Genomic DNA, 27,490 nt, shown 5'->3' with positions numbered 1-27,490 from the left:
TCGGCGCGGCGCCGCCAGCTGTCCCGGCGGGTCTGAGCGCGGCGGGCGACGCTGCCCCGGAGCCGTTCTCTGCGCGGTCCCGCTCCGGTCGTGCGGACGGAGCCGGCGTCCCCGTGAGCGCGGGGGCCTCGGGCGGGCGGAGAGCGAGGAGTGACGGCGGTCGGGGCGGGAGGGGGCTGCTTCTCGTCCCGGGAGCGCGGGTGCAGAGGCCCCAGGTAACAGTTCTTGTTGTCGGCTGTCTGTATTTTGTTGCTTTGGAACGAAACGGAGGGTGGAAGAAAAGCTCGGTGCTGTTTGTAAGAGTCTGTTGTGCAGCGCGCGGGTGGTGGGGATGGACGGTGCGTGAAGTATCCCGAAGGGAAGAGACAGGCGGGGGGAGCGGAGTAACCGGCGGCAGCGCTCCGCCAGCGGGGTCTGGGGGCTCGTGGCGGCCTGCCCAGCTCCTCCAGCGCCTCGGTGCTGCGTGTGGGCCTGGGAAAACTTCCTTTGTGCTGGGGGAGGAGAGGCTGCCCAGCGCGGGCTGATGGACTGCGTCTGGGGGCAGAGACTGCGGCGTCCGAGTTCATTAAAAAAAAAAAAATCGGAAACAAGTTGCAGCGTAGCTACTGAGAATAGGTGGACAGTAAGAGGAAGTTGCATAGAAGGTAGAGCCAGCGGGAGAAAGTACAGGGAGAAGAAGCCAAGTAACAAATGTTTGAAATTGCGGCCTTGCGCTGAATAAATTAGAGCCTGGCCCTCTTTGATGTTGTGCCGTATTTGGTAATCTTCTATATAAAGGCAGTTGTTTATTAAAAAATACACAGGTCGAAAGAAAGAGGAAAAAAAAAAAACCCTACTTTTTTCCTGGTAATTTCATAAAATAAATGTGACCTACATAACTATAGTATAGTAGTACTCCTGGTTCAGAAACTTGAGATTCCTCTTTTGGGATATTGTTCTAGCCATGAACAAGGCACATAAAGACTCATTAGTACAGTTAATCAGTGTATCTAAGTATATACTGGTGACTTAGTTATTTTTTTTAACCTTTTTGACTAGTTCTCTATACAGCAACAAGGAAAACTGAATGCCTTAAGTAGAAAATGACACCTTTCAAAATTCCAAGTAAATAATTCCTCTCTGAATATGTGTTCTTCTGTTTCTTACTTCTCAAACTGCATGAAATTGAAGCTGCTGATATTCTTTAATCATATCCTGCTATTATAAATTTATTCCTGCTGTCTAGCTGAAGAAACTTGAATTCAAAGCTTGCTTACAAACATACAAATGCTGGGATGATGTTTTGGATTTGTTGTTGCATTAGGTTTTGTTGTGGGACTAAAACAAGAGCAGTATAGGACTAGTTAGAGAAAGTAACGCTATCGAGAGTTGGAATGTAATTAGAGAAGGGTTGCATATTGTGTGTCTTTCTGGTCCTGAGCAATCTGAAGGATATCCTGTGGAAGCTTTAAAAAAAAAAATAACATTGATCGGTAGCATGCTGTAAGCATAACGTATGCTATGTTGTTTTGAGGTCAGCCTGCATGACGTTGAGGTAGAGATATTCCACTTTCGTTTTATAGCAATTGCCTCTTAGTGTCCACAGTTAGTGCAGAAGTTACCCTAGGATGGATTTGTTTATTTTTTTGACTAATGCAACAAAATTAAAAATGAGTGGAAGTAGTACTAATGTGAAGTATTGGCTTCACAGCAGCGTGTCTGTAAATATAGTCCTCTACAGTAACTGTGGATGGTGTAATTACTTACCAGAATGAGAGTTCAGTTTTTATCAGCGATGACCAATAACATCAGTCATCCATCTCATACAGCATTCGTCCAGCCCCTTTGTACACGGAAAGGCTGCAGCAGTGTCAGTTTCTTCAGAAGAATGCAGAAGTTGTTTCCAGACTGGGCAAGTAACCGAAGGGGGAAATGTATCTAAGCATGCCAGTAATGATAAATCTCATTTACTCTGTAAGTGACTTAGAGTAAAATATTTTCCTCAAAGTTCACATTAAAAAAAAAAGTCATGGGAAATATTACTTTTATCTATACTTTTCAGTAGAAATGCGATCTGCACTTACGTACTGCAGAGTAAGTTCAGTTTGTTCCAAGTGGTAGTCACTTGGGAATGCTTTCATGGAGAATTTGGAATAGAGGGAGGAAGTGTGTCTGCACATTTCATGTAGCTCATACTTTTCAGGTGCTTAGCATTGAAATTACAATGTCACATCGATCCAATAAAAAAAGAAAAAGCCGGGAAGGCTGCAGTCTGTAGCGCATGAGGACCTTTTGATATCTGTGTTGAGACTGTTGCCAGCTCAGATCTAGAAACTCATTGCTGCATGCTGACCTTGATGAAATAACTCAGTCTGCACAGAGATGGCAGCTGGTTGCTGCAGTGTTGTCGTTGGTGTTGGTTGTTTTAGCAGCCACGTCAAGAACAGGGGAGTGCTAACTGATACGCTCTTTGCTTCGGTGGTTGTTGCAGCAGAAAAGTACAAGGTGCTGCCCTGCCGAGTTTACCTGAGGCCAGTGTGCAACTCGACAGATTCCTGGAGGAGAAATCCAACTTGGGTGTTAAATATTAGAGATGTTATCTCAGGATTCAGGAAGCCTTTGAGCTGCTAATTAGTGGAAACTGGAAGAGTATTTTTGAGGAAAAGCTGTTATGTGATTGTCTTCTCCCTGTGCGCTTCTGAAGCTACTCATAGAGACAAGGACAAGATGAACTTGTGGTCTGACGCAATCTAACCATCCTGTGACCTTTCTACCTACCAGTGTAATGTTTCGGGTTTTGGGGGATTTCTTTTTAAAAATAATTGATTCAATACGTTGTAGAAGCATTTTAATACGTACAGCTAAGAGGTCTGTGTAAACAGTGCTTGGCCAGTAATCATCAACTGGTTAATGCTTTTAGACATACCAGGTTGGTGACTGAGAAGCATCAACCAGTTGTAACTGAAACTGTGCAAGTTTCCTGCCTGCGGGGAAGCTTGTCTGCTGAAGCAAGTGGCAGAAGTAATTTGGCTCCTGCAGCAGAGTTGCATGTGGTTAGACTGGTAGCCTGGTACCAATACAGCGATACAGAGGTAAATCCTCAATAGAGCTGGGATGACACGGTCTTCTTCATATTCTGCTAATGTTTTTGTTATGGTAAATGTGCATACCATTCTGAGTTGGAACAAAACAGGAACTCTGTGCTCACAGTTAGTGCAGAAGTTACCCTAGGATGGATTTATTTTTTAACTAATGCAACACAATTAAAAATGAGTGAAAGTAGTACAAATGTGAAGTATTGGCTTCACAGCAGTCTATCTGTAAATATATTCCTCTACAGTAACTGTGGATGTGTAATTACTTACCAGAACTGACTGCTTTGAGTGAGAGGTTGAGCTAGACACCCTCTGAGGCCCTGTCCAGTCTGTCTTGTTCTGTGATTGTATATATGTGACGTTTTAAAGAGAAATTATTTTGCAAATTGTGGATTACTGAGTGAATTATTCAGATGGGAATCGTGTTATTTGGGGGCACTGGCATTACTTAAAAAGAAGCCATGCCCTAAAGCAGTAGCTAGTGTTGATTCTATGTGGTGTATTCCATTATACGTAGGTTTTCAAGTGCACTTTGAAATGAGAGATTGGTGGGAGAAGTGTGTGAATCATATGGGTGACCTGGAGAAAAGCACAACTTTAGAGGTGGTTGAAAAGTAGAAGAACCATTCTAAAGTTCTTAAAATAAACAAGAGCGGATATGAAAACATTTTTCTGTAAGAAGAAACGTTGCAACAGAACTCAAATTCTTAGCCTTTGTCTAACAATGCTGGTAATAGGCTTGGCTGTAAGGGATGGAAAAAATCTTGACTAAGTGCAGTGGAGTGAAACAGCCTGGGATGCCATCAGTTTCATTATTGCTTTTTCTGGTATCGGCATCTATAAAATGCTGTGCGGGAACAGAATTGCAGGTGTGGTGTTAGCTGGGGACAAAATGGGGTGAAATATGGAGACATAAATGTCGGTGAGTAGTTCTGCAGCTGACAAAATTGATGTCAAGTTTCCTGTTGATCTGTGTCCTCAGCTGATTGGCCTTAAGGACATCATACCACGATTCAAGTATTTATAAAGATTCTTCCAGTAATAAATCTGTGATGTCCAATAATGTAAGCTCATGCTACTGTTTTCTTCAGCTGCGGCACCCACTATTGGCTGCGTCGAGTTCCTTGATTTTACGCAGCCTAGTGGAGTTTAATTAAGATCTCTTATCTTTTGAGCAGACAACTGAAATGGTAATTGAGTTCAGAATTTGAAAGGGGGAGTGTAAAAGCATGGATATGCCAAAGAAGCTCACAAACTTGCTGTACCTAATCTGCGTGAGTCTACATCCACTGCTGGAGTAGCTTGCAGTGGCTAAGGGTGTGAGCTGCTGGTTCAGGAAGGGGAAGAATGTGTTGTGGCCATGAAAAACATCTGTCGGAAGATACAGCTGCCTATATTGGCATTTGACTGGAACACTGTGATGGATGCTGTCTTGGAAACGTTGTCTGGGAAAACTGGTCAAAAATCACGATTCAACAATCTGACGCACAGGATGCCGCGTCTAGAATCTTCTGCATAATGCTATGGATGATAATTGACCTAAGTAAGGGAGTTCCAAAGTGTTCTCACATGCGCTGAAACAGCTGATACTGTTTTTTGTTTGTTTGTTTTCCAAGAAATTTGTTGCCAATAATGAAAGACTTCAAAGCATTCCTGGAGGCTTCCTTTTCTGGTATTAGAAACACCCTATTCTTACTTAGCTGTTAAAATCAGAAGCTTTCTGATGAATTTGTACTTTCTGGATGGAAATGAATTTTTAAAATCTAAATTAAGAGGTGCAGTTGTTGGTCTCAGTACAGCTGCTTGGCTATGTAGAGGCTGTCCTGAATGACCGGCGCAAAACAGAAAGGAGCGCCGATCCAGAGTTTGTGCCCAAGTAAAAATCGTACTCATATTTAAATTACTGAAACTGTCTTTGAAGATTCCATAGACACGATCTGAAATGAAATGGATTCAAACTTTTCACTGACAGTTAATCTCATCTGTAAGGAGGAATCTTCCACTTTTATTACAATGAGTTCCTTCAGGGAGCTGCTAATTTTTGGTGGGGAGATAACAGAACTATAGTGAAAACACTAACATTTCGGGTTACTTATGTACACCTTATTGGAAAACTTGGAACTAATAGTATTTTTAAAAAGTGGATATCTTGTCTGTTCCAGAACTTGCACATCTGTCAGTAAATTAAAGAATGTTTCTTTACAGTTTATTTGCAAGAATTTACATTTTATATCAGATGCGTCTGCAGCACGTGAGTTCTTCCAAGGTAAAACAGTAAAAAGAGGTGGGTTTTTTTTGTTTGCTGTTTATCTTAAGAGAAAAAGCTATCAGTCTGATTTTATACTTAACTGCTTAGGCTGTTTATTTGACTTTGAAAGTCCTTCTAACAAATGAGCAGTTCACATACTTTGTGGAGAATGACCATGGAAAAGGGAATAATTCAAGCTCAGGACAAGCATGGAAAACCACTTAATACCAAAGACATGCTTGATGTGCAGTCTGTCACACAAGAATCTGGTTTGTTTTCGTAATTTTTAATGCTCCTGGAGACCATTATTTTATTAGATGCACGGAAGGGATAAACACTGGAAGCCCAGCTTAATGCATATTCAAGAATTAAAGTATCTGGTATGTTAGCTGCTGTGTGTACATGAAGCAGAATAAAGCCTTTGTTCCCTCAAGCATTGCTGGGCTGATTTCTCTGCTTTTTGCTGTATCTTCTGTTTTCAGCCACTTTGTGCATAGTGGTCATACTGTCAGAATCTCTTCTCAGTTAATGTTTTGTCATACTTCCTTCCCAGTACTTCTCCCCACCCCCTCCAAAATGCCTACACTACTTCAGGTCTGTAAGTTACTCTCATCTGATCCACTTAATCTGATGAAATATCTGTTCCGTTTTCTCACTTCCTGGCAATCTGTGAATGCATCCGGTTGGTACACAGGGCTTTCGAACATCAAAGTTCCTGTGTTTTTTCTTGGTAAGGAGTTTTCCTGCTGTGGCAAATGCGCTGCTATGAATTCCTTTCCAGGCTATTAGTACTTTCCATAGTATATTACTGCCTTCTTGTTTTGCTGAAGTTTTCCCTGTTATTCCATAAAACTTCTGCTGTCTCTGCTACTCTGTTAATTCTTAAGTTTGCTGTCATTCAGTGGTAGAAAGATGCCTTAAATCTGTTCTAACTAATAGCAAAATAACCACAGGGAGTTTTTGTGGATACTGCTCTTGTTTTGAGGAAGCTCTGCTTGAAGGCTTTATAAGGAAGGCAGGAAACGGTCTGACATGTTATCGTTGCTTCTGTATTTAGTGCTGGAACTCAGGGAGATTGTGCACCCATTTGCGATGGCTGTAACGTGCTTCTGAAGGATGAATTACAAATAGTATGAACTCTGTGCTTGTTTAGCACTAGGACAAGCTATAAAGAAAATGCTAAAGGCCTTCTTTTCATGCTTTTTCTTTTTTGAGAAGAAAATGTTCGTGCAACTCAGCTTAAGTGGAGGAGTAACGTGTCCGTGAGCAGATGGTGAGATTACCTCTGCTTGAGGTGGCAGGATTTGTTTCTAATAGAGACATTCCCTGTTCATTGAGATAGGAAACTTAAGTGAGATTAGTCTCTGTCCTGGTTACAGATGTCATGTCCTGTACGTTGGTTCTCCCAATGTTTCTTACCAAAAATCTATACATTTCTCATTAGGAAAAATGGCTTCATGGTTCACTTTTGTATGCATGCTGGAGCAGTGCATATGTAGATATGTTTCATTTTTATGTAAGCCTCTGTAAATGAAAATGTTCTTGAAATTAATTTCCATCCCTTGTAGAGGCTTTGATCTGATGGAGATTGCCAGGCATCTTCCCGCCTCTTTTAAAAAGAACGCTTGGCTCCTTTGAAATTGCGAGTAATGAGCATAGCTCTATTAAATAAAATGACATGGCAGTACACACATACTTGACCAAGTAAGTGCACTTCACACTCTAAACATTTGAACGCATTTAAATACGTATAAAAGTGTGTGTTCTAAATCACCACCAAGGACGTGCTGCGTTTAGGGAAACTGCATGGCTGGAGTCAGAGGAGGAGGTCTGTGGGTTTCTGCCCTACCCCATCTGATCAAATACTCTCGGAAAATATTGTATTTGAAATGCTTTTGGATTCTTTACATATTTTGAAAGAGAAATGTGCCTTTGAAGGTGATCAGATCGACTGCTGAAAAGTTTTTTTTTTAATTGTTGCTTAGATTAGTGTGCAGGAGTTGAGGAGAACAATCCTGACTTCAAAGATTTCCTTTTAGTTCTCTGCATGCCTTCAGCTGTTGCAGAGTTCTGCTGATTTCCCAAGGAGTGGCCCCTAATGGTTGCTCTGAAACCTTCCAAGTGCTTGGGTAGTTCCCTACTTTGTGGCACAGTGGAGATTTGCCCTTCTCTTTGTAGGTGTTGAAGAAGTTTAAATTTTGCTAGCAGACTGCCTTTGAGTTTAGGTGGCTACAAATTCAAAAGTTCAAAGTGGAGCTTGTCTTTTTAAGTGAAAATGTTGGCTGCTGCAGTGTAGTTAACATTAGAAGGTAAGCTTGCCTTTATTTTAGCAACCTTTATGTCTAGGGAGCTTCTGATCTTTTCTCGTGTGAATGTACTGTTTAAAACTAGCATGCAGGATGAAGTTTTGCAAAAGCTGTTGTAGTGTTATCAGATGTTTTTAATTTTGAACTGTTGAAAAGCTGCAGGCAAATTTATACGCTGTTTTAGAAATGTTAGGGGACAGGACTTAAATACAAGCTGTGTTTGAGTGCAGAGCAGTGCATCTTTACCTGTGGGCATGGCTCACAGAAACAGAAGCTTCTTGGGAGGGGGAGGCTACTTGTTGAGCACAGAGATCAAAGCTGCTCATTTCAGTAGAAAAACAAGGCTTCCTTGTTCTTAAGGAGCCCAAGTTATTGTTCTTTAGTTTATATATGGTTACTTTGAAGGCCACAGAATCTCGATGTTTTTTCTCCTTCAGAAAAATCACTTGCTCTCACTGCTGTTGTTATCAGTGAGCACCAGAATGCACTGATAACCTTCAAAGTTGTTGTCCAAATAGTTCTCAGCTGTCTTAGCGAGTGTGATCCTATTTCCATTTATTTGAATAAAATTTAGGGAAAAGATCCAGCTCCTACTGAGAATCCTTAGGCTATAGCAAGACTGTGAAACTGTGCTCTGTACTGCTCCTTGGAAAAGCCAGGTAGGAATTATTGGGAGGACTTCATAAGCTGGGAAGGACAGGCTGTTCTTGCTTCTGAAAATTTGACATAGTGTTCTTAACCAGCCGGAAGCTAATGAAGAGATTAAATCCTGCTTAGATGTCCAGACAGTCTGAGTAGTTGGTGTAAAGCATATTAGGCTTCTCTTTCAAATGTTATCTGTGGCTAGTGGGCTTAGGCCATCTATGAAATACATCTTGAGGAGAAAATCGAGAGAGACTTGCGTTAGCAGGAGGATAGTAACTAAGCTGAACGTCGCTGAAGGCTGCAGCTGTGCTGTAATCTGGGCTGGGACCTGCCCTGATGGTAGAGTAGCCCAGCAGCACTGTGTTGTTGCTCATCAGTTCCCTAGTCCATTCGGCACTCAGCTGTACCAGCTGGCAGCAGGTGGGACAGGACTTCTTTCCAGTGGCAATAGTTGTGGCTTTGAAGAGTCTCAAACTGTGCAGCCTAATTTAGCGCGGGAATGGATCTGGTGTCTGCTTTTTTTCCACAGATTTCCCCTGCATTGATGATCATCATTTCATGGAATGGATTCATACGAGTCACCACCAAAGCTCCTCTTCAAGATTTTATTACTGAGGACTTCAGTTGTGTGGTTTTCAGTTTTTGGTTTTTTTCAACTATGTTGGTCTGTCAGTGTTTCAGTCTTAGTTAATCAGCACTTTTCTGAAACATACAAAAGAGAGCAGAAACTTCAAAGGCATGCAACATTTCTTTAGCACAGTGTTGATTTTAAGATACACTGTGCATAGTGGTCTTAACACTTCTTAACAGAGCTATTAAAAATGTCAAGTTTTAGGTTTTAATAGAGAAGTTGCATCTGCTGGCATTTGTCTAAGTAAATTGTTCTTTAGCTAATTTGCATGCTGTTATGTTTTGTTTTTCTTTATTTCTTATACTAGGTGGTAGCTCTGTGTTTAGGAATTCTCTTGATTAAAACAGTAGGGGTTTCTTCTTAAAGCTGGAATAAACCTTTCCTCCTCTAGCGTATAACACATTGATATGGAAGGATTATGGTAGCTTTTAATTAAGTAGATGATAAGCAGCTGAGTTGTCTGATAGTATTTTGGGATTTAGTCCAACTAAAGTCAGAAAAATGCTGTATTCTCGAGCTGCCAGTGGCATTTGTTTAGTTTGAGGTATGCCTTTCGGTGCTTTGCACTAAAATATTCCTTTTCTAAGGGAGATCACTGTTCTTGACCTAGGAGCATGTTGTGGGCAATACAGATAAAAATGTCTTTTTGTTTGTCTACTTTTTTGATACAGGTTGAGATGGTATAAAAAATTGTCTGACTTGAATCTTCGCTGAAACAGGCTTCATTTAAAATAAAAGGAGGGAGGAAGATCTGGTTGAGGGGGGAAAAAAAGCCACTTTTCCTTGAAGTCTTGTGGAACCTTCTACATCAGTTCTGGTTTAATCTTGATTTTTGAGCGATTTGACATGAATTTGTTTTCAGGCTTAGCTGAGATACAGAATCACTTATAGCGATGTCTATCCTTAATAGCATAGGCATTGAAATGAAGTAGATCAAACAAAAACTTGGCCAGAGTCTTCAGGAATGTAAAGAATCTGTTAGAAATCTGTTAAGAATCTTGCTGTCTGTGGCCAGTCGACAGAAGTACAGTCAGATTGTTTGAAGCCACATATCTCTGGTCTGATTCAAGGAGGAAAAGAACGTCTAATTGGTGTGAATAGCAAGAAAATACCTATATATTTAATTATTATATAATTTATTATATATTATTTGATGCAGATACGTTTTTTTTTAATTTGTAGATTATTGCACGACTTAAACTCATGATGATTTACATCCAAAGGACACATTTAGATCAATGAAACTGTGTTTAAATGAGGATTGCTGTTTACATTACCCTCCTAGCAGAAACTCAGTATTCATGATTTTTATCTTGCTACTTGATATGCAACGAGCTGTTGCTGGAAGACAGCTTATCTCCTGGAGTCAACTCTAACCCAACTGTGTTTAAAAGCGGTAGAAATAGTATGGATAACCAGTGGTAGAAATAGTATGGATAACCAGTGCAGTTCTTATGGCGACCTGTTGTAAAATTATCTTAATACAGAGGCACAGATATTGTGGTGAACACAGGAAGCAGTATAATAGTACCAAGCACAAGGTCGGAATTGGAGGAATGTAAGATGTCATTTTCTTGGCAATGGCTTTTTGCTAAAGTAACCTTCCAGAGTTTCTTCCCTTACATAAGTGAATGACACTTCCTTTAAAGGGTTGTTAAAGGAATTACTTAATGAGCAGCTGTACTTGAATAGTATGTCTTGCTTGTCCACAAACTAGCATTTCCTATGTGCTATTTCTATCCACAAACTAGCATTTCCTATGTGCTATTTCTATGCTTAAGTGGGTAAACTAAAATCCAATGGAAGTAAGATTCTTCAGCATCTTTATGGCCATCATAATCATAGTACAGTTAGCTAGGGCAAACTGTAGGGCATTTCTGTAGTATGTTGAAGTAAATTGAAAGGCCTGTACATTGTGTGCTTTATCAATGCTGGAATTTGTAGTTTTCAGAAATTTTTTTCATAAATTTATATAAAAAAACTATTTTCATAGGTTTTTTTTCTTTCCTGGAATTGAAACTGGTTAAGTGTGCTGAATTGCTTCAAATCTGAAGCTCTTTAGGTAGCCAAATCCATCTTTTTCAGTCTGAGGTTTAGTGGTGCAAAAAGAAACAAAGTACTTACTCTACCTACCTGTAAGTACCAATAAGAAAAGTAAATGGGTCTTGTGGAATGTTTAGCCTGTGAATGTAATTGTGTGGCTTCTCTTGTGTTAAAAAAAAAAAAAGATGTCTTTAAAAATTTATGCTCTAGGTTTCTGAAGGATGTGTGCAACCTTGTAATTTGGTGGTATGTGGCTTAGTAGTTCTCTGCATATGATTTCTTTTATGCTTTTCTAATGTTTCATTTCCTTTCCAGAGCTGCTGAACCTATTCTGAAGCCAAGGGTAACCAAGCCGTACAGGGGACTTGTTGCTTCATTAAATGGACATCTGCCCTCGCGGTATGGCCCAGTTATCCAGTAGCAATGGATTTAACCAGCGCTCATCACCTTCTTTGGCAACTGCAAAGTCAAAAGACGTGGACAAAGAGGAGGCATTGCAGATGGAAGCTGAGGCATTAGCTAAGATGCAGAAAGAAAAAGGTATAGCTGGTAATAAAGAAACTTCTCATTCTTTAAGCAGCACCGGGCAAAAAATACAGACACATAGCAAACAGGACCATGATCTCATGGTGTTTCCAGAGTCTGATGCCAAGAGAATGGAAGATAAACTAAGTACCATTGACATAGAGAAGCTTACTCAAGCTGAACTAGAGAAACTGCTGCTGGATGACAGTTTTGAATCTAGTAATGTACCTGCGTTACCAGTAACTCCTATTTTGAACCCAGCTGTGTCTTCACAATTTTATCTTGGGCCTACTGGTCAGAGAGGACAGTGGATACCAGCACCTGTGACATGCACTTTACCTCCTATTTACCCCTCAGCTTCTTATATAAAACAGACTGGTGTATTTCAGAATGGATTCCATCCAAGTATGTCCTCCTATCACTCTAGAGAGCCTATTTATTTTGGTTTTCCAAGGCAGTCGCAATACATTTCATATCCACTGGCAGCTACTACACCTTTCCATCCACAAGGAAGCCTACCTATACATCCTCCAGAACTTGCACCAGAACTGGCAAAAGTATTTGACAAAATTGCAAGCACCTCAGAATTTCTGAGAAATGGGAAGTCAAGCACAGACTTAGAGATGACTGCTATAAAGTCTGCAGTTTCCGGCCTACCAGCCTCAGAAAACAGCAGAGACATTAGTAAATTTGACTGGTTAGATTTGGATCCCCTCAGTAAACCAAAAGTGGATAGTGTGGAGACTTTATATAAAGCAGAGGATCATGGGGAGATGGCATCAGGTATGATGGCTGAAGATCCATGGGATGCTGTGCTGTTAAAAGAGAAGCTGTTAGTAACTTGTCATCCGGAAAGAAAAATAAATGGGAAATCTTCTGGAGCAACCGTTACAAGGAGCCAGTCCTTAAACATGCGAACAACTCAGCTTGGGAAGTTACAAGGCCAAACATCACAGGTGTGTAAATCGATATTTTTAAGTAGTGGCGTAAGGATAATGATTAGTCACAATATTTAAGGACACTTTAACGTCTGTTTGTGAAATAGTACTTGACTTGTCCGGATAATGTGATGTTACTGACACATGCGTGCTTCGGTGATATTAGAAAAAATTGAGCATTAGTACTAAACTAAGTCCTAAAGTAAATGTGACTCTGTAATCTTTCCAAATTTACCAAGGAAACTGCTGTTTTCCAACACATTTCAAAAGGGAAATGAAAATAACCTTTACAGCAATGAAGTATTTAAATCATATTGATAAATACTCAAACTCCTGAGGAAATCGAGCAAGGCTACAAAGTAAAGATGGTGAGGTAGATGTTGACGGCTTTCATCTCGAGCAGGCTCTATCTCAGACTCTGAAAAGTGGTGTTTTCACCTTATATTTGAACTTGTCTGCCACAGCGATTTTCTGCTCTCCCAGTATCCCTTGCAGTCTTTCACAGGGCTACTGTAATTCTCTTTTGTAGACCATTCCTCCATCCCTTTGATGAAGGAATGCTAAAAAGATTGTAACCAAAACTTGTAGGTATGCTGTTCTTGAAGGTGGGATTCCTGGTGGGTGTTGATAGGTCAGAAACTCTATTTTGTGCTGGAAAACCATCTTTGTGGGATGTTAGTTGCCTCAGGCAGGGCAAAAGGCTAATCTCTACTCTAGGACTACTATCTCTTACAACAGAAGGTCAAGACGAGAGTGTCAACAGACCCTGTAGTTATGACACTCATCTTTTTGGACACAAAGCATATGCAGTTTCTGTTGAAACTAAACTGTACAGCATGTGATTGTGGCTTTATCGGCTGTATCATCTGGTAATTACGCCCCCAGAAGTACACCCTACCCTTGCCCAACAGAAGTCTGGAAAGCGAGTGTAAATTATTTAGCTTCTCGTACATTTTAAAATTCCTCTTTTCGTGATATTCCATAAAGATGCAACTTTATAAAACATTAGTCACTTCACTACAAAGGGAATATGAAGACTTGTGCATTGTTTTTTACCTTTTTTTGTCAGATGAGTACAGAGACTGGAGAAGTTTTCAGTGGAAAAATCTTCACCCTGGCAGGTGGTGGCAGGAAAATCACATTTGTAGAAACTGGCTGGAGGGGGGGAGCAAAAGATTTGTTCACCTGGGAGACTTAGGATTGCAGCTGTTTCAGATCTGACGTATTGTCTTTCTAGGTGTTTTTAATAGACAAGGGACGAGCTGTAAAACCAACTGTTATCAGTCAAGGATACTTTCCAAATTGCTCCTGAATTCCTCAGACCCCACCCTAAACTGGGCCATTTCACCCCCCCCCCCAAGAAAAGGAATATTTGTGAGGCTGAATCTTCATGTTTGAATTTCCATTAAGGTGAAATTTCTGGCCACTGATTTGGAGTATTTCCTGTTTTTCTGGGCTAGTTGTCAGTGTTCTGGCACACATCTAATAGAAGGCTTAGGAAGAAGAACCAAAAAAACCTTAAAGGGAAAAAAAAATCCTTTTTTTCTTCTGCATCATATTTTTAAAATAGTGTGTGAAGATCTTGGGTCTAACTTCTTTTTTTTCCTGTTCCTCTTTCCAGTGTTAAGCTGTGAAATCTGAGCTCAGTTATTCGCTAGTATTTGTCTGGAGAGGCAGGTAAATTTGGGCTCTTCAGCAGTTTGCTTCTTCACTTTGTCATTTTTATCCAGTGGTGTGTATTGTCTGTCTTCCAGCGATGTTTAGTTGGTTGCAGTGTTATTACCACTGACCGTTTGTCTTGGTTGGTGCTTCTGATGTGTTGTGTGCAGAGAGTAGTATTTGACTGATCGCTGCTGAATGAAATCTGTTTTTCCTACAAATTCCAGGGTTCTCTCAAGTATCAGTATTTAGAAGGATCTTTCTTGCTCATTAGGTCCATTCCCATGCTATTTGCAGAAAACGTTACCCAGCTAATACAGTGCTCAAACTCTGCCTTTGTGTTGTATTTTTTAACTCTTGCTACGACCAATTTAAAGGCTGTTCCAGTCCCTCGCTGTCATAGGTTGCCCTCTGATTTTCATTAGAAGTGCATTCCTAACTAGTTCTTGGCCAGTGTTCTTAGCAGAATGAAATAGAAGCTATTAAATATTGTTTTGATGTTGACCCTCAGTGCATTATAAGAAAAACTAATTTCTGTCAGCTTTCATTGCAACTTCTGTCTCTGTTGTGTTAGCTTCTTTACTGTTTTTTATCCTATTTTTGAAGATGACTTATGAAAATTTTAATTCTGTGTATGAGAACACACATATCATGTGCTTCGTACAGTGACATTAATAAACTCATAATGGGGAGAAGCATTCTGCTTCATATATCTTTATGGCTTTTGCTTTACTGATGATGGCATCACATCAGCATATGTTGATCTTGTGGTCAGTTAATACATTTGAATCTTTTTCACCATCTTTTTCAGACAAGTTCTTAGTTTATGGCAGTGGATGCCCAGCTGCAAGCTTGTGATTTACTTCCCGCCTGTGTTCCTGCTTTTGGTGTAATATTCCAGTTCCAGCCTCTATTATAAAGTTACCTGATGTTCCAAAGCTGCGATGTTTCTGCTTCTCGTCCTAAGCACAAGTCTCTCAGACTGATATACTTTCACGTAACATGTTGCTTTTGCTTGTCCTGTGCACACTTACTTTTTCTCATATAAGTAACATTTCATCTTGTATAGTATCAGTCTGAGCTATTTTGTCACTATTTTTGGCAATTTTCTTGTACTTTATCCCATTGACCTCCAGCAATACATTTCTTTCCAAGTATTTCCTGAAGTCTTGCACCTTACTGGTATGAATCACTTCTCTTTCTGAATCACCTCATAGTTCACTGCTCCTTTAGACAAAACTATTAGTAAGAGTTTCCAGTGATAATTTTGATTCCAGAAATGTTATTTTTAATCCCTTGAATCAATAGAAGGATTTGAGTTCTGTTTCGTATTCAGTAAAGCATCTATGCATCCCCTTTAAATACTTCAGTGTTCATCTCTCTTTTCTGAAAGTGGAGGCCAAATCATCATTTTGTCCTATTTTAGATGTTGTCTTCTCTAGAGTTCCTCTTCACAGAGCTGAAGTCTTTTGACCTTATATTCTTGTGGGGTCCAATTCAATTTGACTTTCAGTGGTGTGCTGAATAGTTTTAATCGAATGTTGAGAGAAGTTGTATTTGCAGACCACTTCTATTTTTGTAGGCTGTGCTGAATATGAGGCATTTTTCTCAGACAGATGTTTATTTAGTTTGGCCTGAAGTGTCCTTCCCTACAAGTTATTTCCTGTGTCTGCTAGTTCTTACACCTCTTAAATTGGCTCATCTAGAAGGTAAAGAAATTCAAATCTCACTTGTAGCCCAAGAACATAATCACTCACCTAATTAGTCCAATGTGCGTTAAACAAATTCTTAGTTCATCAAAGCTTGTCCTCTTGAAATTATCTTCTGAAAAATGATCAAAACTGAGTAGTGAAATTTAACAGAAAAAACAAGTAGGTATTTCATGTTCTTGGTGTCACGCTAGGAGGTAATTCCCAGCAAAACATGTCTGTTTTTCTTCTTTTCAATTTTTCTTCTTGTTCAAATGTGACTCTCAGATCAACTATGGGTAACAATAGGACGTTTTTTCTTGGCTCATTGTGTTAGAACGTATTGTACATAGGCAAGTTTAGCCAGGGTGAACAACTGGCTTGTAGTTCCCTATGCTTGTCTGAGTTTAACAGTCGACTAAGCTGCAAATTTTGTTATCAATAACTTGAAAGTGTCACACACTGTAAGGAGGGAGTTTTGTGGCAAGTTCTGACCGGCAGTTGGTTGACTCCTTATCAAAGGTGTTTACCTTTTGCTTTGTTTGTTAGCTTCCTGTTTCCTTGAGGGACTTTGTTGTTGCTATTGTGAAACTGTTTAAAGAATTCATGTTGTAGAAACAATAACGCAGGCTTGTCAGCAGGTCTTATGCAATTGGTCAGAAGCGTTTTTGTGTGCTAGAACTTTTGTCTGAGAGGTTAGAATGCAGCTTTCTGAACTTAAGGCATCATACCTGTTCAGGAATCTCTTTCTGGGTCTTGTGGCTTCCCAGCTTCCTCTGACTAATCCCCATAATCCCCAGCTGCAAAGGATTTATCCCTTTGAACTGATCAGCGTTCTTAAAACTGACATTTTAGCTGAAAAAAGTAGATTTAAATGCAATTCAGATGACAAACATTGGGTGTGTATATCTTTTCTCTTCAAAGGTTAATGCTGTCATACTTAATCATTTTAATTTGATTAAACTGAGCACCAAAAGAAAAAGATCTAACTCTGCATTTGTTTCACATTTGACCGTTTCTCTCAGTCTGATTTGACTATGTTGTCAGGTACCTGACACAATCTCATAAAATGAGATGCTCAGCTCATTTTGTCAGTTAATAATAAACAACCCACATACTGGTTAAGCAGTTCTTCCCTACTTCAACTACGAAGAAATGTTTGCAATGATTTTCAGAAAAACCATAGTGTACTCTGCTTTCTTTCTGGACTTCTGGTTGAATTTCTGTAACGTTTCTATAAGCATTGCAAAAGCTTTGGATGCAGAAGAATTGGTTGGAAGGCATCATCCTCTAAGTGTGCCGTGCTCCTAGGCCAGGTTCCTCGGGATCAGCTTGTTCTGTGGAGCAGCTGCCTGGAGTTCCACAAGTGCTTCAAGCTGCTGGTGGCTGCTAGGCTGTGGGTGGTTAGCTGTGCCTCGACCCTACTGCCTGTTCCAGCTCACACTGGCATCTGTATGGCTATGTTTGTGTATTGTATGTATGTGAGTTGGTTCAGAAACAAGGTTGTATTCAAAACTGTTGCACTTTTAAAAAATAAACAACAACAAAAAAGCTCTGTTTGCTACAGGGTTCATTTTTTTTTAAAATTGCAGATTGGTTTTAGCAATTGTTTTTAGGCTGGATACTTTGAAGAAGGTGGTTTGCATTAATAGGTGTGGTGGGGGGTGCAGGGGACATATGAGATCAAAACAGCACAAATTTGATACCGGGAGATTAGTTTTGAGTTTGCATTCTGAATGCTGCTTCAAGTGTACATTTTATCTTGTCCTGCTTTGTAGGTGAGGGTAGTCATGGGTAGACTTGATGCATAATGGTTCTTTGTGGGACTGCATACTGAAGGTTGTATGGCAGAAGTGGAGGAAAAAAAGCAATTTGCTCTCCTCATCACATTCAGCAAAATCTGGCCAAATGCCCAATGTCATTGCTCCCTGCTGAGAGCCCAGGAGCTGTTATACTTGTAGCTTATTCTTAACTGATATTGATGCTGTCAGATAAATAAATTACTTTCTTTGAAGAAGTCTCTGGTTCAGTGAATCTTTATTTTTCAACTTGGTAGTGATGCACGCGTTTCCCCGCATATAAATAGACAAAAAAAACTGGTAATAACTCAGTTGTCTGAAATTCTGTGTTCTGCATGTGGCTTTGTAGGCTCCAGGAATGTTTGCAGCTATTTAAATACTGTATTATCTTTGAGTTGCAGAAAGACAATGGGACCACTGGCACACTGACAGAAAATGTGCTTCTCCAAGAAATTGAAGGGCAGAATCAAGAACTGTCAGCTTTTTCTCAAGCAGTTACAAAGTAAGAAATTACTGGAAGTAGCTTTCAGAAGAAGGAAAAAAAAAAAGCTAAAAAACTCATTACTACTTTTGTATTGGAAACCTATTTAGTCAGGAGGACTACTGCTAGTTTTTTTGCTTGATGAAGTAGACTTTTTCTATGTATTCTTTTCCCTTTGGTTATCCCAGTTTTTCTTGTTTTTATCATGATTTTCCAAAATGCAACAAAATCCCGAGCGTGTTCAGTAGTATGAAGTCTCCTTTTTATTCTTCTGATCCTGTGACTTTCTTTAGTCACTTTCCTCTCACTGTTTTTTCCTTGTTTTTGTAACACTTTTCATTTTTACCCTCAAAGTGTTTTCTGTATCTTCACATATCTTTATCTCCTTCTGTTTTTCAGTACAAATTCTTTTGAAATAACTCAGTCTTTTTCTTTGCTGATAGGCTTTGGCAATTCCCATCGCTTAAGTGTCTTTCTAAACCTTAAATGCTCTTTTATATCACTTCTACCACTGGAACTCTGTAGAAAAAAAGCTAACAAAAACAACCAAAATCCCCTCCCTATGTTTTCCGACTTGGATTGGGTGGTGAAATTTCTTACACATGGTACTAAAGGAGATGGAACTTGATAACTTGGCGTTCCTTCTGTTATTTTTACTTACTGCTGCAATTTAACGAGTCGCATCTCTATTTTCTTCCTAGAGAAAGACAAACTAGGAGTCTTGCCTCTCTCTTTCAAAATCTTAAGAAAAATAATGGGGAATTAGAGATCTTTGAATTTGTTGGTTAATAACTACTTTGTAAAACAGGAATGTTTATGAAGTGAAATGCAAACTCCACAAAACCAGTGAGAAGTCATGTACAATTTGCTGACAACATTGACAAATCTTTCAAAATAAAACAGGCTTGTTAGAACAGTTTCTAGTTACATTTAATTGCTGCCCTTTCTCTCAAGACCCAGCGCTTAAAATTATTCCGGATTTACCACTGCACAAATAAAGGGATTCTTTTTCTTTTTTCCCCCACTCATCCTATTGTCAGGAAGCAAGATAATGAAATAGGTGATCATTGTAGATGACTTCTGTTCTTAATCTCCTATAATACTGCTTTAACATTGACGGATAGTTAAATTCGTTTATCCAGGTTAAATAGTAGAAAGTAGAAAGCAGGTACCGAAGTACTGTATTCCTTACTAGGTGAACATGTTGAATAACGTTTGTGTCCTAAAGAAAAGCCTTTACCTTAATTCAAGCCTCTCTCAACTTCCAGAGTTTAGATACCGCTCAGAAGTTCAGGTTAGACATTGACAAGTTCAAGCGTGTAAAGAGTTTTGTGGTCTTCCGTACATGAAGGAATTTACTCTGTTTTTAACTCAATTGTAGGCAAATGTCGTGGATTAGCTTTTTGAAAACTGCTTTAGAGCTTAGCTTCTACAGAATCTGAGTATGTCCTATAAGCTACATGGAAAACCTGCCTAATTATAAGTTCTTTTTCCCCCTCTAACTACTATTATATGATTATTGTGGGCAGTGTTCTGTTAAGAGTAGAAAAAATAAAATGCTTTTGTATACGTGGTTTAGGTAAAAGCAATAAGCGTTCTTTACTGCTCTGGCTTGTGGTTATTACTGTGTTCTTTTGCTTTAGTCATAAACCTATCCATTGCAATGCTTCATAAACTTTTTCTATTTACAGATTGAGGACCAAGTTTCCTTACACTAATCAGCAATCAAATCCAGGCTTTGTGCTGAGTCCAATCATGCTGCAAAGAAATATAAGTGGGGAGAGTGCCAGTATCAAGGTTTCTATAGAAATCAAAGGATTCCAGCAGCCAGTAACTTTTACATGTGATGGTATGTTTTTACTTTTTAAACTGGAATTTGTTTGTAAGGCTTGGAATGGTGGATTGAGACCGCATACTTGGTCTAGACCAGTGGCTTTAAGGTCTTGTAATCCCTGAGTCTCAGTTACAGGGATTGCTTGCGGGGAATGTGGGAAAGGTAGATGAAGAAAGAACCTAGATGTGGGTCACTAACTCCATCAGAAAATATTTGGAAGCTGAGAAACTGGAACAGTTTCCAAAGAAGAAAACCAAGCAAACCAGAAGCACTGTTCTATCCACAGCTAGGAATGTTAAGTGTTTGACCTACTTTATGTTAATTTGGGAGGGGGGGGGGAGAAGCAGATTCTGAACTTTCATCAATTTTTTTATTCAAACGTTTGCTAAAATACTTAAAGCTATTTCAGATTACCTGAAAATTCAGACAAATTGCTGTTGGGAAATAAGAGTAAACGCTGAAATTATTCTAGCTATCACAAGATCAATATATGCTTATCTACACGTATCAAAATGATGCTGGCTTGTTGTGCTTCAACTAGCCAGCCCAGTTCATGGGTAATGAAGCATATTAGTTTGGGATAGAATTCAGAGGCTTCCCTTGACATAAATTCTTATTCTCTCTGCAGTCAATACAGCACAGCCTGTCTGTATTAGGGCTGTAACTTCAGGTGCAATCAACTTCTGTCAGTTCTTGGTGATTAAATAACTGCTGCTGGTAATAATTGACCTCAGGAACAGCTTACTCTTTTGCCTGTACGTTGCTGTAATCTCTTAGGCTTGGTGAGAGCTCCCATTCCCAGGCCAGGTCACCTGCCGTGGGTCTGTGCAGCAGCGCTTCTTATCGTTTGCTTCTCTCGAGAAGCGCAGACCCCTTAGAACTGGTTGTTCTCAAAAGATACGAAGTTGCTCTACTGTTCCCTTGACGTAGGCACTCTACTGGAAAACAAGCTCCTAATGTGTAAATATTTTCATTTCATGTTAATCTTCTGAACCTTAGTTATTCTGCTTTGATTTAATACTCCTCTTCAAGTGTAGCGTAGGAAGGGCTCATGCTGTTAATTTCTAAGTTTGCACTTCATGAATATTACAGGCCTTATCCTTTCCCACCAAAGGTTTTAGTAATGAAAAGAGATGTTATAGCTTTGGCCCTTTGTTTTGAGGAATACTGTGAATATCTTGGATTGTGGTTTGTTTCTAGCTCCGCATATGCCTCATTCTTTGTACTTTCTGCTCACATCCTTTTTTCTGATGCTGAGACATCACCGTTAAACTTCAAATCTTTCATCCCTAGCATCTGTAGACATCTACAAGCATCTGTAGCATATACTGTGACTAGAAATAGGCGTGTTTAAAGCTGCCCTCTTCCATTAAGTCCATCTTTTCTTGGTAAATTCTTGCATGCTTTAGCTTCCTAATGCTAGTGCTGCTTCATTATGGCTTTCAGTCCCACTCATAAGGAACTGTAGCTTTTCAGTGTCCTTATGACTCGCTGTGTAGAGGGAGGAAAATAGATCAACTTCAGAGTTTATTTGGGTATACCTTTTGGTTCTGTTTGTTAGACTTCACAGAGAAGTACAGGGCTACTTGAGTAGTCCTGTCAGCAAGAAATGAGCCTCTTTCAATAAGATAGAGGGGATAAAAAGGTGGTAATGTTGTCTTCTTGTTAGTCCATAAGGCTTCACAGGACTGACGGGCCTTAAGCAACAGGGCCTATGACTACAGCACATAAACTGTTACTGCACCTTTTTATTCCATCATCCACTGTATTTTCTGCTGAAGGTAGTCTTTCTGAGTTTGTACTTACTGTTACTTGTTCTCAAGTTATACTTGTTCTTCATAGGCCACCGAATCCCACTGTGCTTACAGTAAGTCATCTGTTAATGAGATGAAGCACTTGTATTCTTACGGGAAATATGGTGGATACACAGGTATCCAAACAGTAGTAGTATCTCTTTATTAAGAGTAAGAAAATTCAGGACGATTAGGTCAATGGAAGAAAACTCTGAAGGTACTGCTGAAAAAAATAAATACTTCTGTACAGTGTTTTTTAGGGAACTTTGAGGAACTTTGACATCACTGGCAGATGATTCAGAGGCAATCAGAAAGTAGGTAGGGAGGCATAAGGAATGTTATTTAATTAAACCTGTGTTAAAACGTGTCTGTCTTTTGTTTCCTCAGTGGCAGCTGGTGCCTGTAGGAGAGTGTATGTGAGGTTTGACTGGGGTTATTTCTTTTGCTGTGTGTTTGCTGGTTAGGAAGGAAAATCTACTTTCAAAACATTTGATACCTGATTTAAAAAAAGCTTTGGTAGGTAAGAGTTGTGTTCTGCAAAAGCTTGGTGATGCTTACTAAGATCAGATCTACACGATATGAAAGCTGCTCTAGATGAATTAAAAGGGAAAAGATTTCCAGTTCAATTTCTTTCTGCTACAGCTGGCTTTAATTTCCTCAAAAGCAGTACAAATAGAGAAGTTCTGTCTTCAGCTTTTAAGATAATGGTTTTTAAACTTCAGAGTGCTCTAGAGTCATTTAATTGCTTGTCATCTTTGCTGTTTAAGGCAATCTTATTTAAAAAAAAATGTTTTTCTTGTGTAAAAACTCCTGCAAAATATATTGTGAATTAAGTGGTTTTGTACTTCTTGTCAAGTGGCTGCACTGTACTCTAATTTAAATAGGAGTTATTATTTCTGAAACTACCGGCAGGTGTTATAGCATACCTTTCTTTGCAGCAAAAAGTGAAGATTTCAAGTTATGAAATTGGAGAGATTGCAGAAGCATAAAAGTCTTCTCTACAAGTATAAAAATATAATTCAAGAACAACTACAACTTGTTAGTGAAATATGTTTAGTATCGTTTGCAGTACACCTATATTTAACTTTTAGATGTCATTTCTTTAAACAGTGAGCTCCCCTGTTGAGCTTATAATAATGCAGGCACTTTGCTGGGTGCATGATGACTTGAATGAAGTGGACATTGGCAGCTATTTCCTGAAAGTCTGTGGCCAAGAAGAAGTTTTACAGAAGTAAGCAAACTCTTTTTCGTTCATGTTTAACTTCATATTTTTTCATGGCACATTTATTGGCAAATTTATTTTTAGTGATTAAATGTGTGACAGTAGAAATCTCCAAAATGAGTAAATGCACATTTTGCACAAAGATCAGATGTCTTTAGAGCTCCTGTGGGATACAGCAGACTCTCAGCAGCTTCCCAGAAATCTGTTCTAAACTGCCATCTGTTGTGTGGAACTGTTTTTTTCAGATGCATCCTTCTAAAGCATTTCTGTAGATGGATGGTTTAGTTCTCAGGTCCTCTTTAAATCTCAATAACCAGGAAAAAATCTACTGACAATTTCTAATAATCTGATTTTTTTCAAAGCTAACGACTGGCAAATCCCCATTCATTTTCCGGATTAGAATGTTTGGTTTCAATGTTAACCATAGTAGTTAAGAACTTTACTAAAAGTGTTGGTATCTGTAATAGTATACTAAAACTTCCACTGAAGTAAAAACCCGATTGAGCAGTACGATGTGGAGATTGATTTACCACTTCCTTATTTTGAGCTCAGCAGGTTGCTTTAAATATTCCACGTGAGTTCTCTGAAAAGCACTGAGTGTTTTTGGTGTAAATAACTATAGCTTTCATTTATTTAACAGTAAGCACTGCGTAGGAAGCCATGAATATATTCAGAACTGTCGGAAATGGGATACAGAAATTAAACTGCAGCTTGTGACCCATAGTGAAATTTGCAGAGGTCTGGCACGAACAGTAAGTAGCTCCTAAACTGCAGCAGCAATTTATCTACAGAGTTTGAGAGTTTGCATCAGAGGTGATGGATCTGAGATGAAATTTTCTTGTGTAACTAACAAATCAGTAAATCTGTATTGTGTTGTATTGTGTGAAACATGGATCTTAAGACCAAATACTGCAGCTGGAAAAAGCGCACAAGTTTTTGATCTAAACTTAAGGCCTTAAAGAGGAGCTGCAGATTTCGGAGAGAAGTATAAGCTGAAAAGAGTTTTTAATTATATATATATATGATGACTGAAGAGAAAGGGGGGAGGAACAGAGCTGGATGCTCAGTAGCTGTTTCTCCTCTTTTCCACTGTCTCAGTGTGAGTGTTTTTTGGAGGCTATCAGTTATTTCTTTTCACTTTTGAAGGGATAACTTCATATCTTTCCACTTTTATTCTACAGGTATTAGTAATGAGATTTTTAAAATAGTATCATAAATCATAGAAAGTTGGGAACTGTACTCAATATATATTATTTTACTGCAGGAAGAAGATGACAGAACACCCGTACACCTAACCAAACACCTCTACAAAGTAGAAAAGCCTTTCAGAGAACCTAATATAAGGTAATATTATGTGGGTTTTTTCATTATCAAGTCAATGCTGAATTTCTGACCAAGAGTGTTATGCTCTTGCAGATGTGTTTAATAATTACTGTATCTTGCAGATCCTCTATTGAAGAGCTTCTTGATATCTATCATAAGCAAATTGAAATAGCTCTGAAAAATGAGGTAAGGTCATTGTAAATTATTGCTGAACCAAAAGTAGCATGAGAATGTTTACTGATCAGACAATTGGAGGAAATAAATTACAGGTGTTCTTGGGGGAACTAAGATCTGAACAAGATGTCAAATGTAAATTTGGAATAATTGCATTTTTGGTTTTCTTTCTAGCTTTTCCTGTGATCTGATAATTACCTAATCATTGCAACTAGCAGCGTGTCTTCCAGCTCCTGAGGTGCAAAGTAACCTTTTCCTCAAAAATGCTGGAAGAGATTAATTTAGGGGTAAAGGCCTGTATCTTGACTATGTCAGTTGTTGTTATTCATGAATCATATATTGCTAACAGATCAAAATCTATACAATTAAGCATTAACACGTGTACAGTGGAAGTTGCAGTTTTGGAACACGGAAGTTAGTTTTACACAAAGCATAATAACATCTTACTCTGCACTGTTGGATTAATTTAAAAAAACACAGTCAAAAACAGTGGATATTTCACTCTCTCATAGCTAACTTGAAGCAGCTTAATGTGCAGTAATTTCCCAAATGCAAAGGTCTAGCTGAAGATAACCTACTTTGCTCATTTCTAAAAGGACTAGTGTCCTGGTTTCCACTGAAACAATGTTAATAGCACACTGATGCTTTGAGTGATGGGAGTGCGATACTGAGCTGCCTGCTGGATTAAACCACAACAACCAGCTTAGTGTAACTCCTGATAGTAATTTAACTTGCAGACTGAAACCTTGAATTACTTCTTTAAGAAGTATGTTTCTTAAAGTTTCTATAAGGAGCAGTCTTGAAATGAAAGACTTGGTGGAAATGAAAAATATTATAATTAAGTCTGTTCTATTAACTTTGCAGGAATGCAAGTCTCAACAAGCTGCTGTCCACTGTTTACATATTCCCTTAATATCATTACTTCATAAGATTTTCTAATTCTCTTGATGTTTCTCATCGCTTCTCTAACTGTGTATGTAGCCTTTGAATTCCCGTCTGTGGACACTTTCAAATGAAGCTACTGTCCTTTTATTGACTTGAGAGCTGGTGAGGAAAATAGGAGAGGAGACTTTGTTTTTCATATGCTGAACAGCTGTTGTCTTCATGTTGTTAGCTTGGAAAGTAGGCTTAAATATTTACAATGTCTTCCAATTCCTAGGGTTACTTTCTTACCAGGGCAAAGTTAATTGTTGCCAGGTAACTCCTGATCCAAAATCTTTTTTATTCAAATAGCTGCTTTGTTATCTATTTGCATGAAGGGTCATGTGAGAGTGTGAAGAGAATCAGTTTATAGCTGAGCAAGAGAATATTACAACAGTTCCTCCTATTCTAAGTGATCATAAGTGGTAGTGAACAGAACATATACTCTAAGCCTTCAGAAAGTAAAAAGACATTACTGTGAAGCAAACGTTTTCATTATCTGTATGTGCTTTAGATGAAGACTGCTGCTATTAAAAGAAAATCTAGAATCTTTAGATTTAAATGAATGGGCTTTTTTCCCACTGAAGAGAATATTAGTAGGTTCTGTTTAAGTGTACAATCCCCCTTCCATTTCACCCCCAGGATGGCAGTTTGCAATTTCTCGATCTAAGAGCCATTTAAGTTGAATAGTATGCAAAGCAAACAGTTGCTAGCAATGTTTTTCAAACAGTAGGTTCAAGTGAAATCAAAAAGGTAAATACGTTCTGTTACAGAAGCTATAAGGTAGTGTAAATGTAGTTTGAATCTTTGTGTTTAAAAGAGCTGAAATTGAAAAGCTTTTTCTTTAGTGTGATTCTTTCCTCATGCTCCTTTAAATATCCTTTTTTTAGTCTACTTTAAAAAAAAAAATCACATGGGAATTTGAGCTTAATATCTCATTAGACAATACCTGCCTTGAGCAGATAAGAAATGATTGGAAACCTCTTAATATTTCTTGGAACACCATGCTGCACTCTGTACTAGTCCTGTTTTTATGATATTGGTAACTGAGCTGTGAGGAAGTTTTCGGTACGGCGGCTTTTTGTTTAGTCACATTGTTGAACTACAGTTAAATGTAATTGAGATACACATAACAAAATCTTCTTGGCAATTCTTTCTTTAAAAAAAAAAAAGCAAGATTGTGTTTTACAGTAGTGACCAGCTCGATCTGTTCTTTCATACATTTCTTATTAGAACCAGCATAAAGCGGTGGATCACTTGATTAAGACTGTCAGAAAAATCTGTTCAACGCTGGATAGTGTAGAAACTCCAGCAATAACAGAATCCGTAAAGAAGCTGCGGAGGGCTGTTAATCTTCCAAGGATTAAAGACACAGAGGTAAACTTGCACACTATAAACTGCATTCTGAGGTATGCTTTTTAAAACCAAAGGATAACATTTCATAGTCTCTGGTAGTTGCGAATACTAGCAACAATTTTGACAGGGTTATGTTTTTTCTTTCTTTTTTTTTAATATTTTTATTTTAGGTGGCAGTTTCAATTTTTTAACAATCATTTCCTATTAATATATTAATCACTTGGAATCCAACTCGAAGGTATTTTTAAAATACTCTTTTTTAGTTCTGTAGCTACAGACTTGGGTCACAGCAACTGCTGTTAAATGTGACCAAAGGAAACTTTTGCCAGCTGTCTGCCCTCTAAAATCAGTGCGGTAATGCTTAGATGAAGAATTCACATAACATATTTTTTTTGTGCAGTACTTATGTGAAAAGCACAGTTGGTCTTAGATCACTTAGTCAGAAAGTCAGTAAAGGGAAAAGTGTGCAAATGAAACAGCTAAATAGTCTTGCAATGCTATTTCAGGCCATGTTAGAGAGAATTGTGATTCCTGTGCTGTTTTCTTATTATTTTTGGCATCCTGCCATCCAAAGTACTTGAATGACTTCAAGTATGTTGGTGACAAATGGCAGTTCTTCTGAGGGGGGAAGATGATGTGATTTTTTTATTTTTTTCCCCTCTAAAATTTTCTGCCTTTTTTTCTTTAAAAAATGAAAGTTTTAAGTATTTGACATAATGTTGACGAGATGCTCTGTTAATGCACAGAAGATGTAAGTAGAGCTTTCATTCTTCTGCAGTTGTAACAGATGTCTTGGCCATTTTCTCAAGTTTTAGGAATTCCAACAGTTT

At 38.7% G+C, this 27,490-nt stretch overlaps 1 protein-coding gene across 7 annotated transcripts in view; it reads left to right on the top strand.

Annotated features, from left to right (window-relative positions):
• Positions 1-27,490, top strand: part of PIK3C2A (phosphatidylinositol-4-phosphate 3-kinase catalytic subunit type 2 alpha) — a 67,078-nt gene that overhangs the window by 17,796 nt on the left and 21,792 nt on the right. For 6 of the 7 annotated variants that reach the window (XM_021402926.1, XM_021402924.1, XM_021402927.1 and 3 more), the window contains 8 exons: positions 11,263-12,428; positions 17,958-18,058; positions 19,729-19,886; positions 22,775-22,895; positions 23,527-23,638; positions 24,151-24,230; positions 24,332-24,395; positions 26,538-26,681. In XM_021402926.1, the coding sequence (XP_021258601.1) occupies positions 11,328-12,428; positions 17,958-18,058; positions 19,729-19,886; positions 22,775-22,895; positions 23,527-23,638; positions 24,151-24,230; positions 24,332-24,395; positions 26,538-26,681 (1,881 nt within the window). In that variant the 5' untranslated portion in view covers positions 11,263-11,327. Of the gene's footprint in view, positions 1-8,802; positions 8,897-11,262; positions 12,429-17,957; positions 18,059-19,728; positions 19,887-22,774; positions 22,896-23,526; positions 23,639-24,150; positions 24,231-24,331; positions 24,396-26,537; positions 26,682-27,490 lie in introns of all 7 variants that reach the window. The other variant, XM_021402928.1, reaches the window with a different exon arrangement.

The sequence above is a fragment of the Numida meleagris genome, chromosome 6, assembly GCF_002078875.1.
Source record: "Numida meleagris isolate 19003 breed g44 Domestic line chromosome 6, NumMel1.0, whole genome shotgun sequence".
Classification (NCBI taxonomy): Eukaryota; Metazoa; Chordata; class Aves; order Galliformes; family Numididae; genus Numida; species Numida meleagris.
This window is presented reverse-complemented; position numbering and strand designations above follow the sequence as displayed.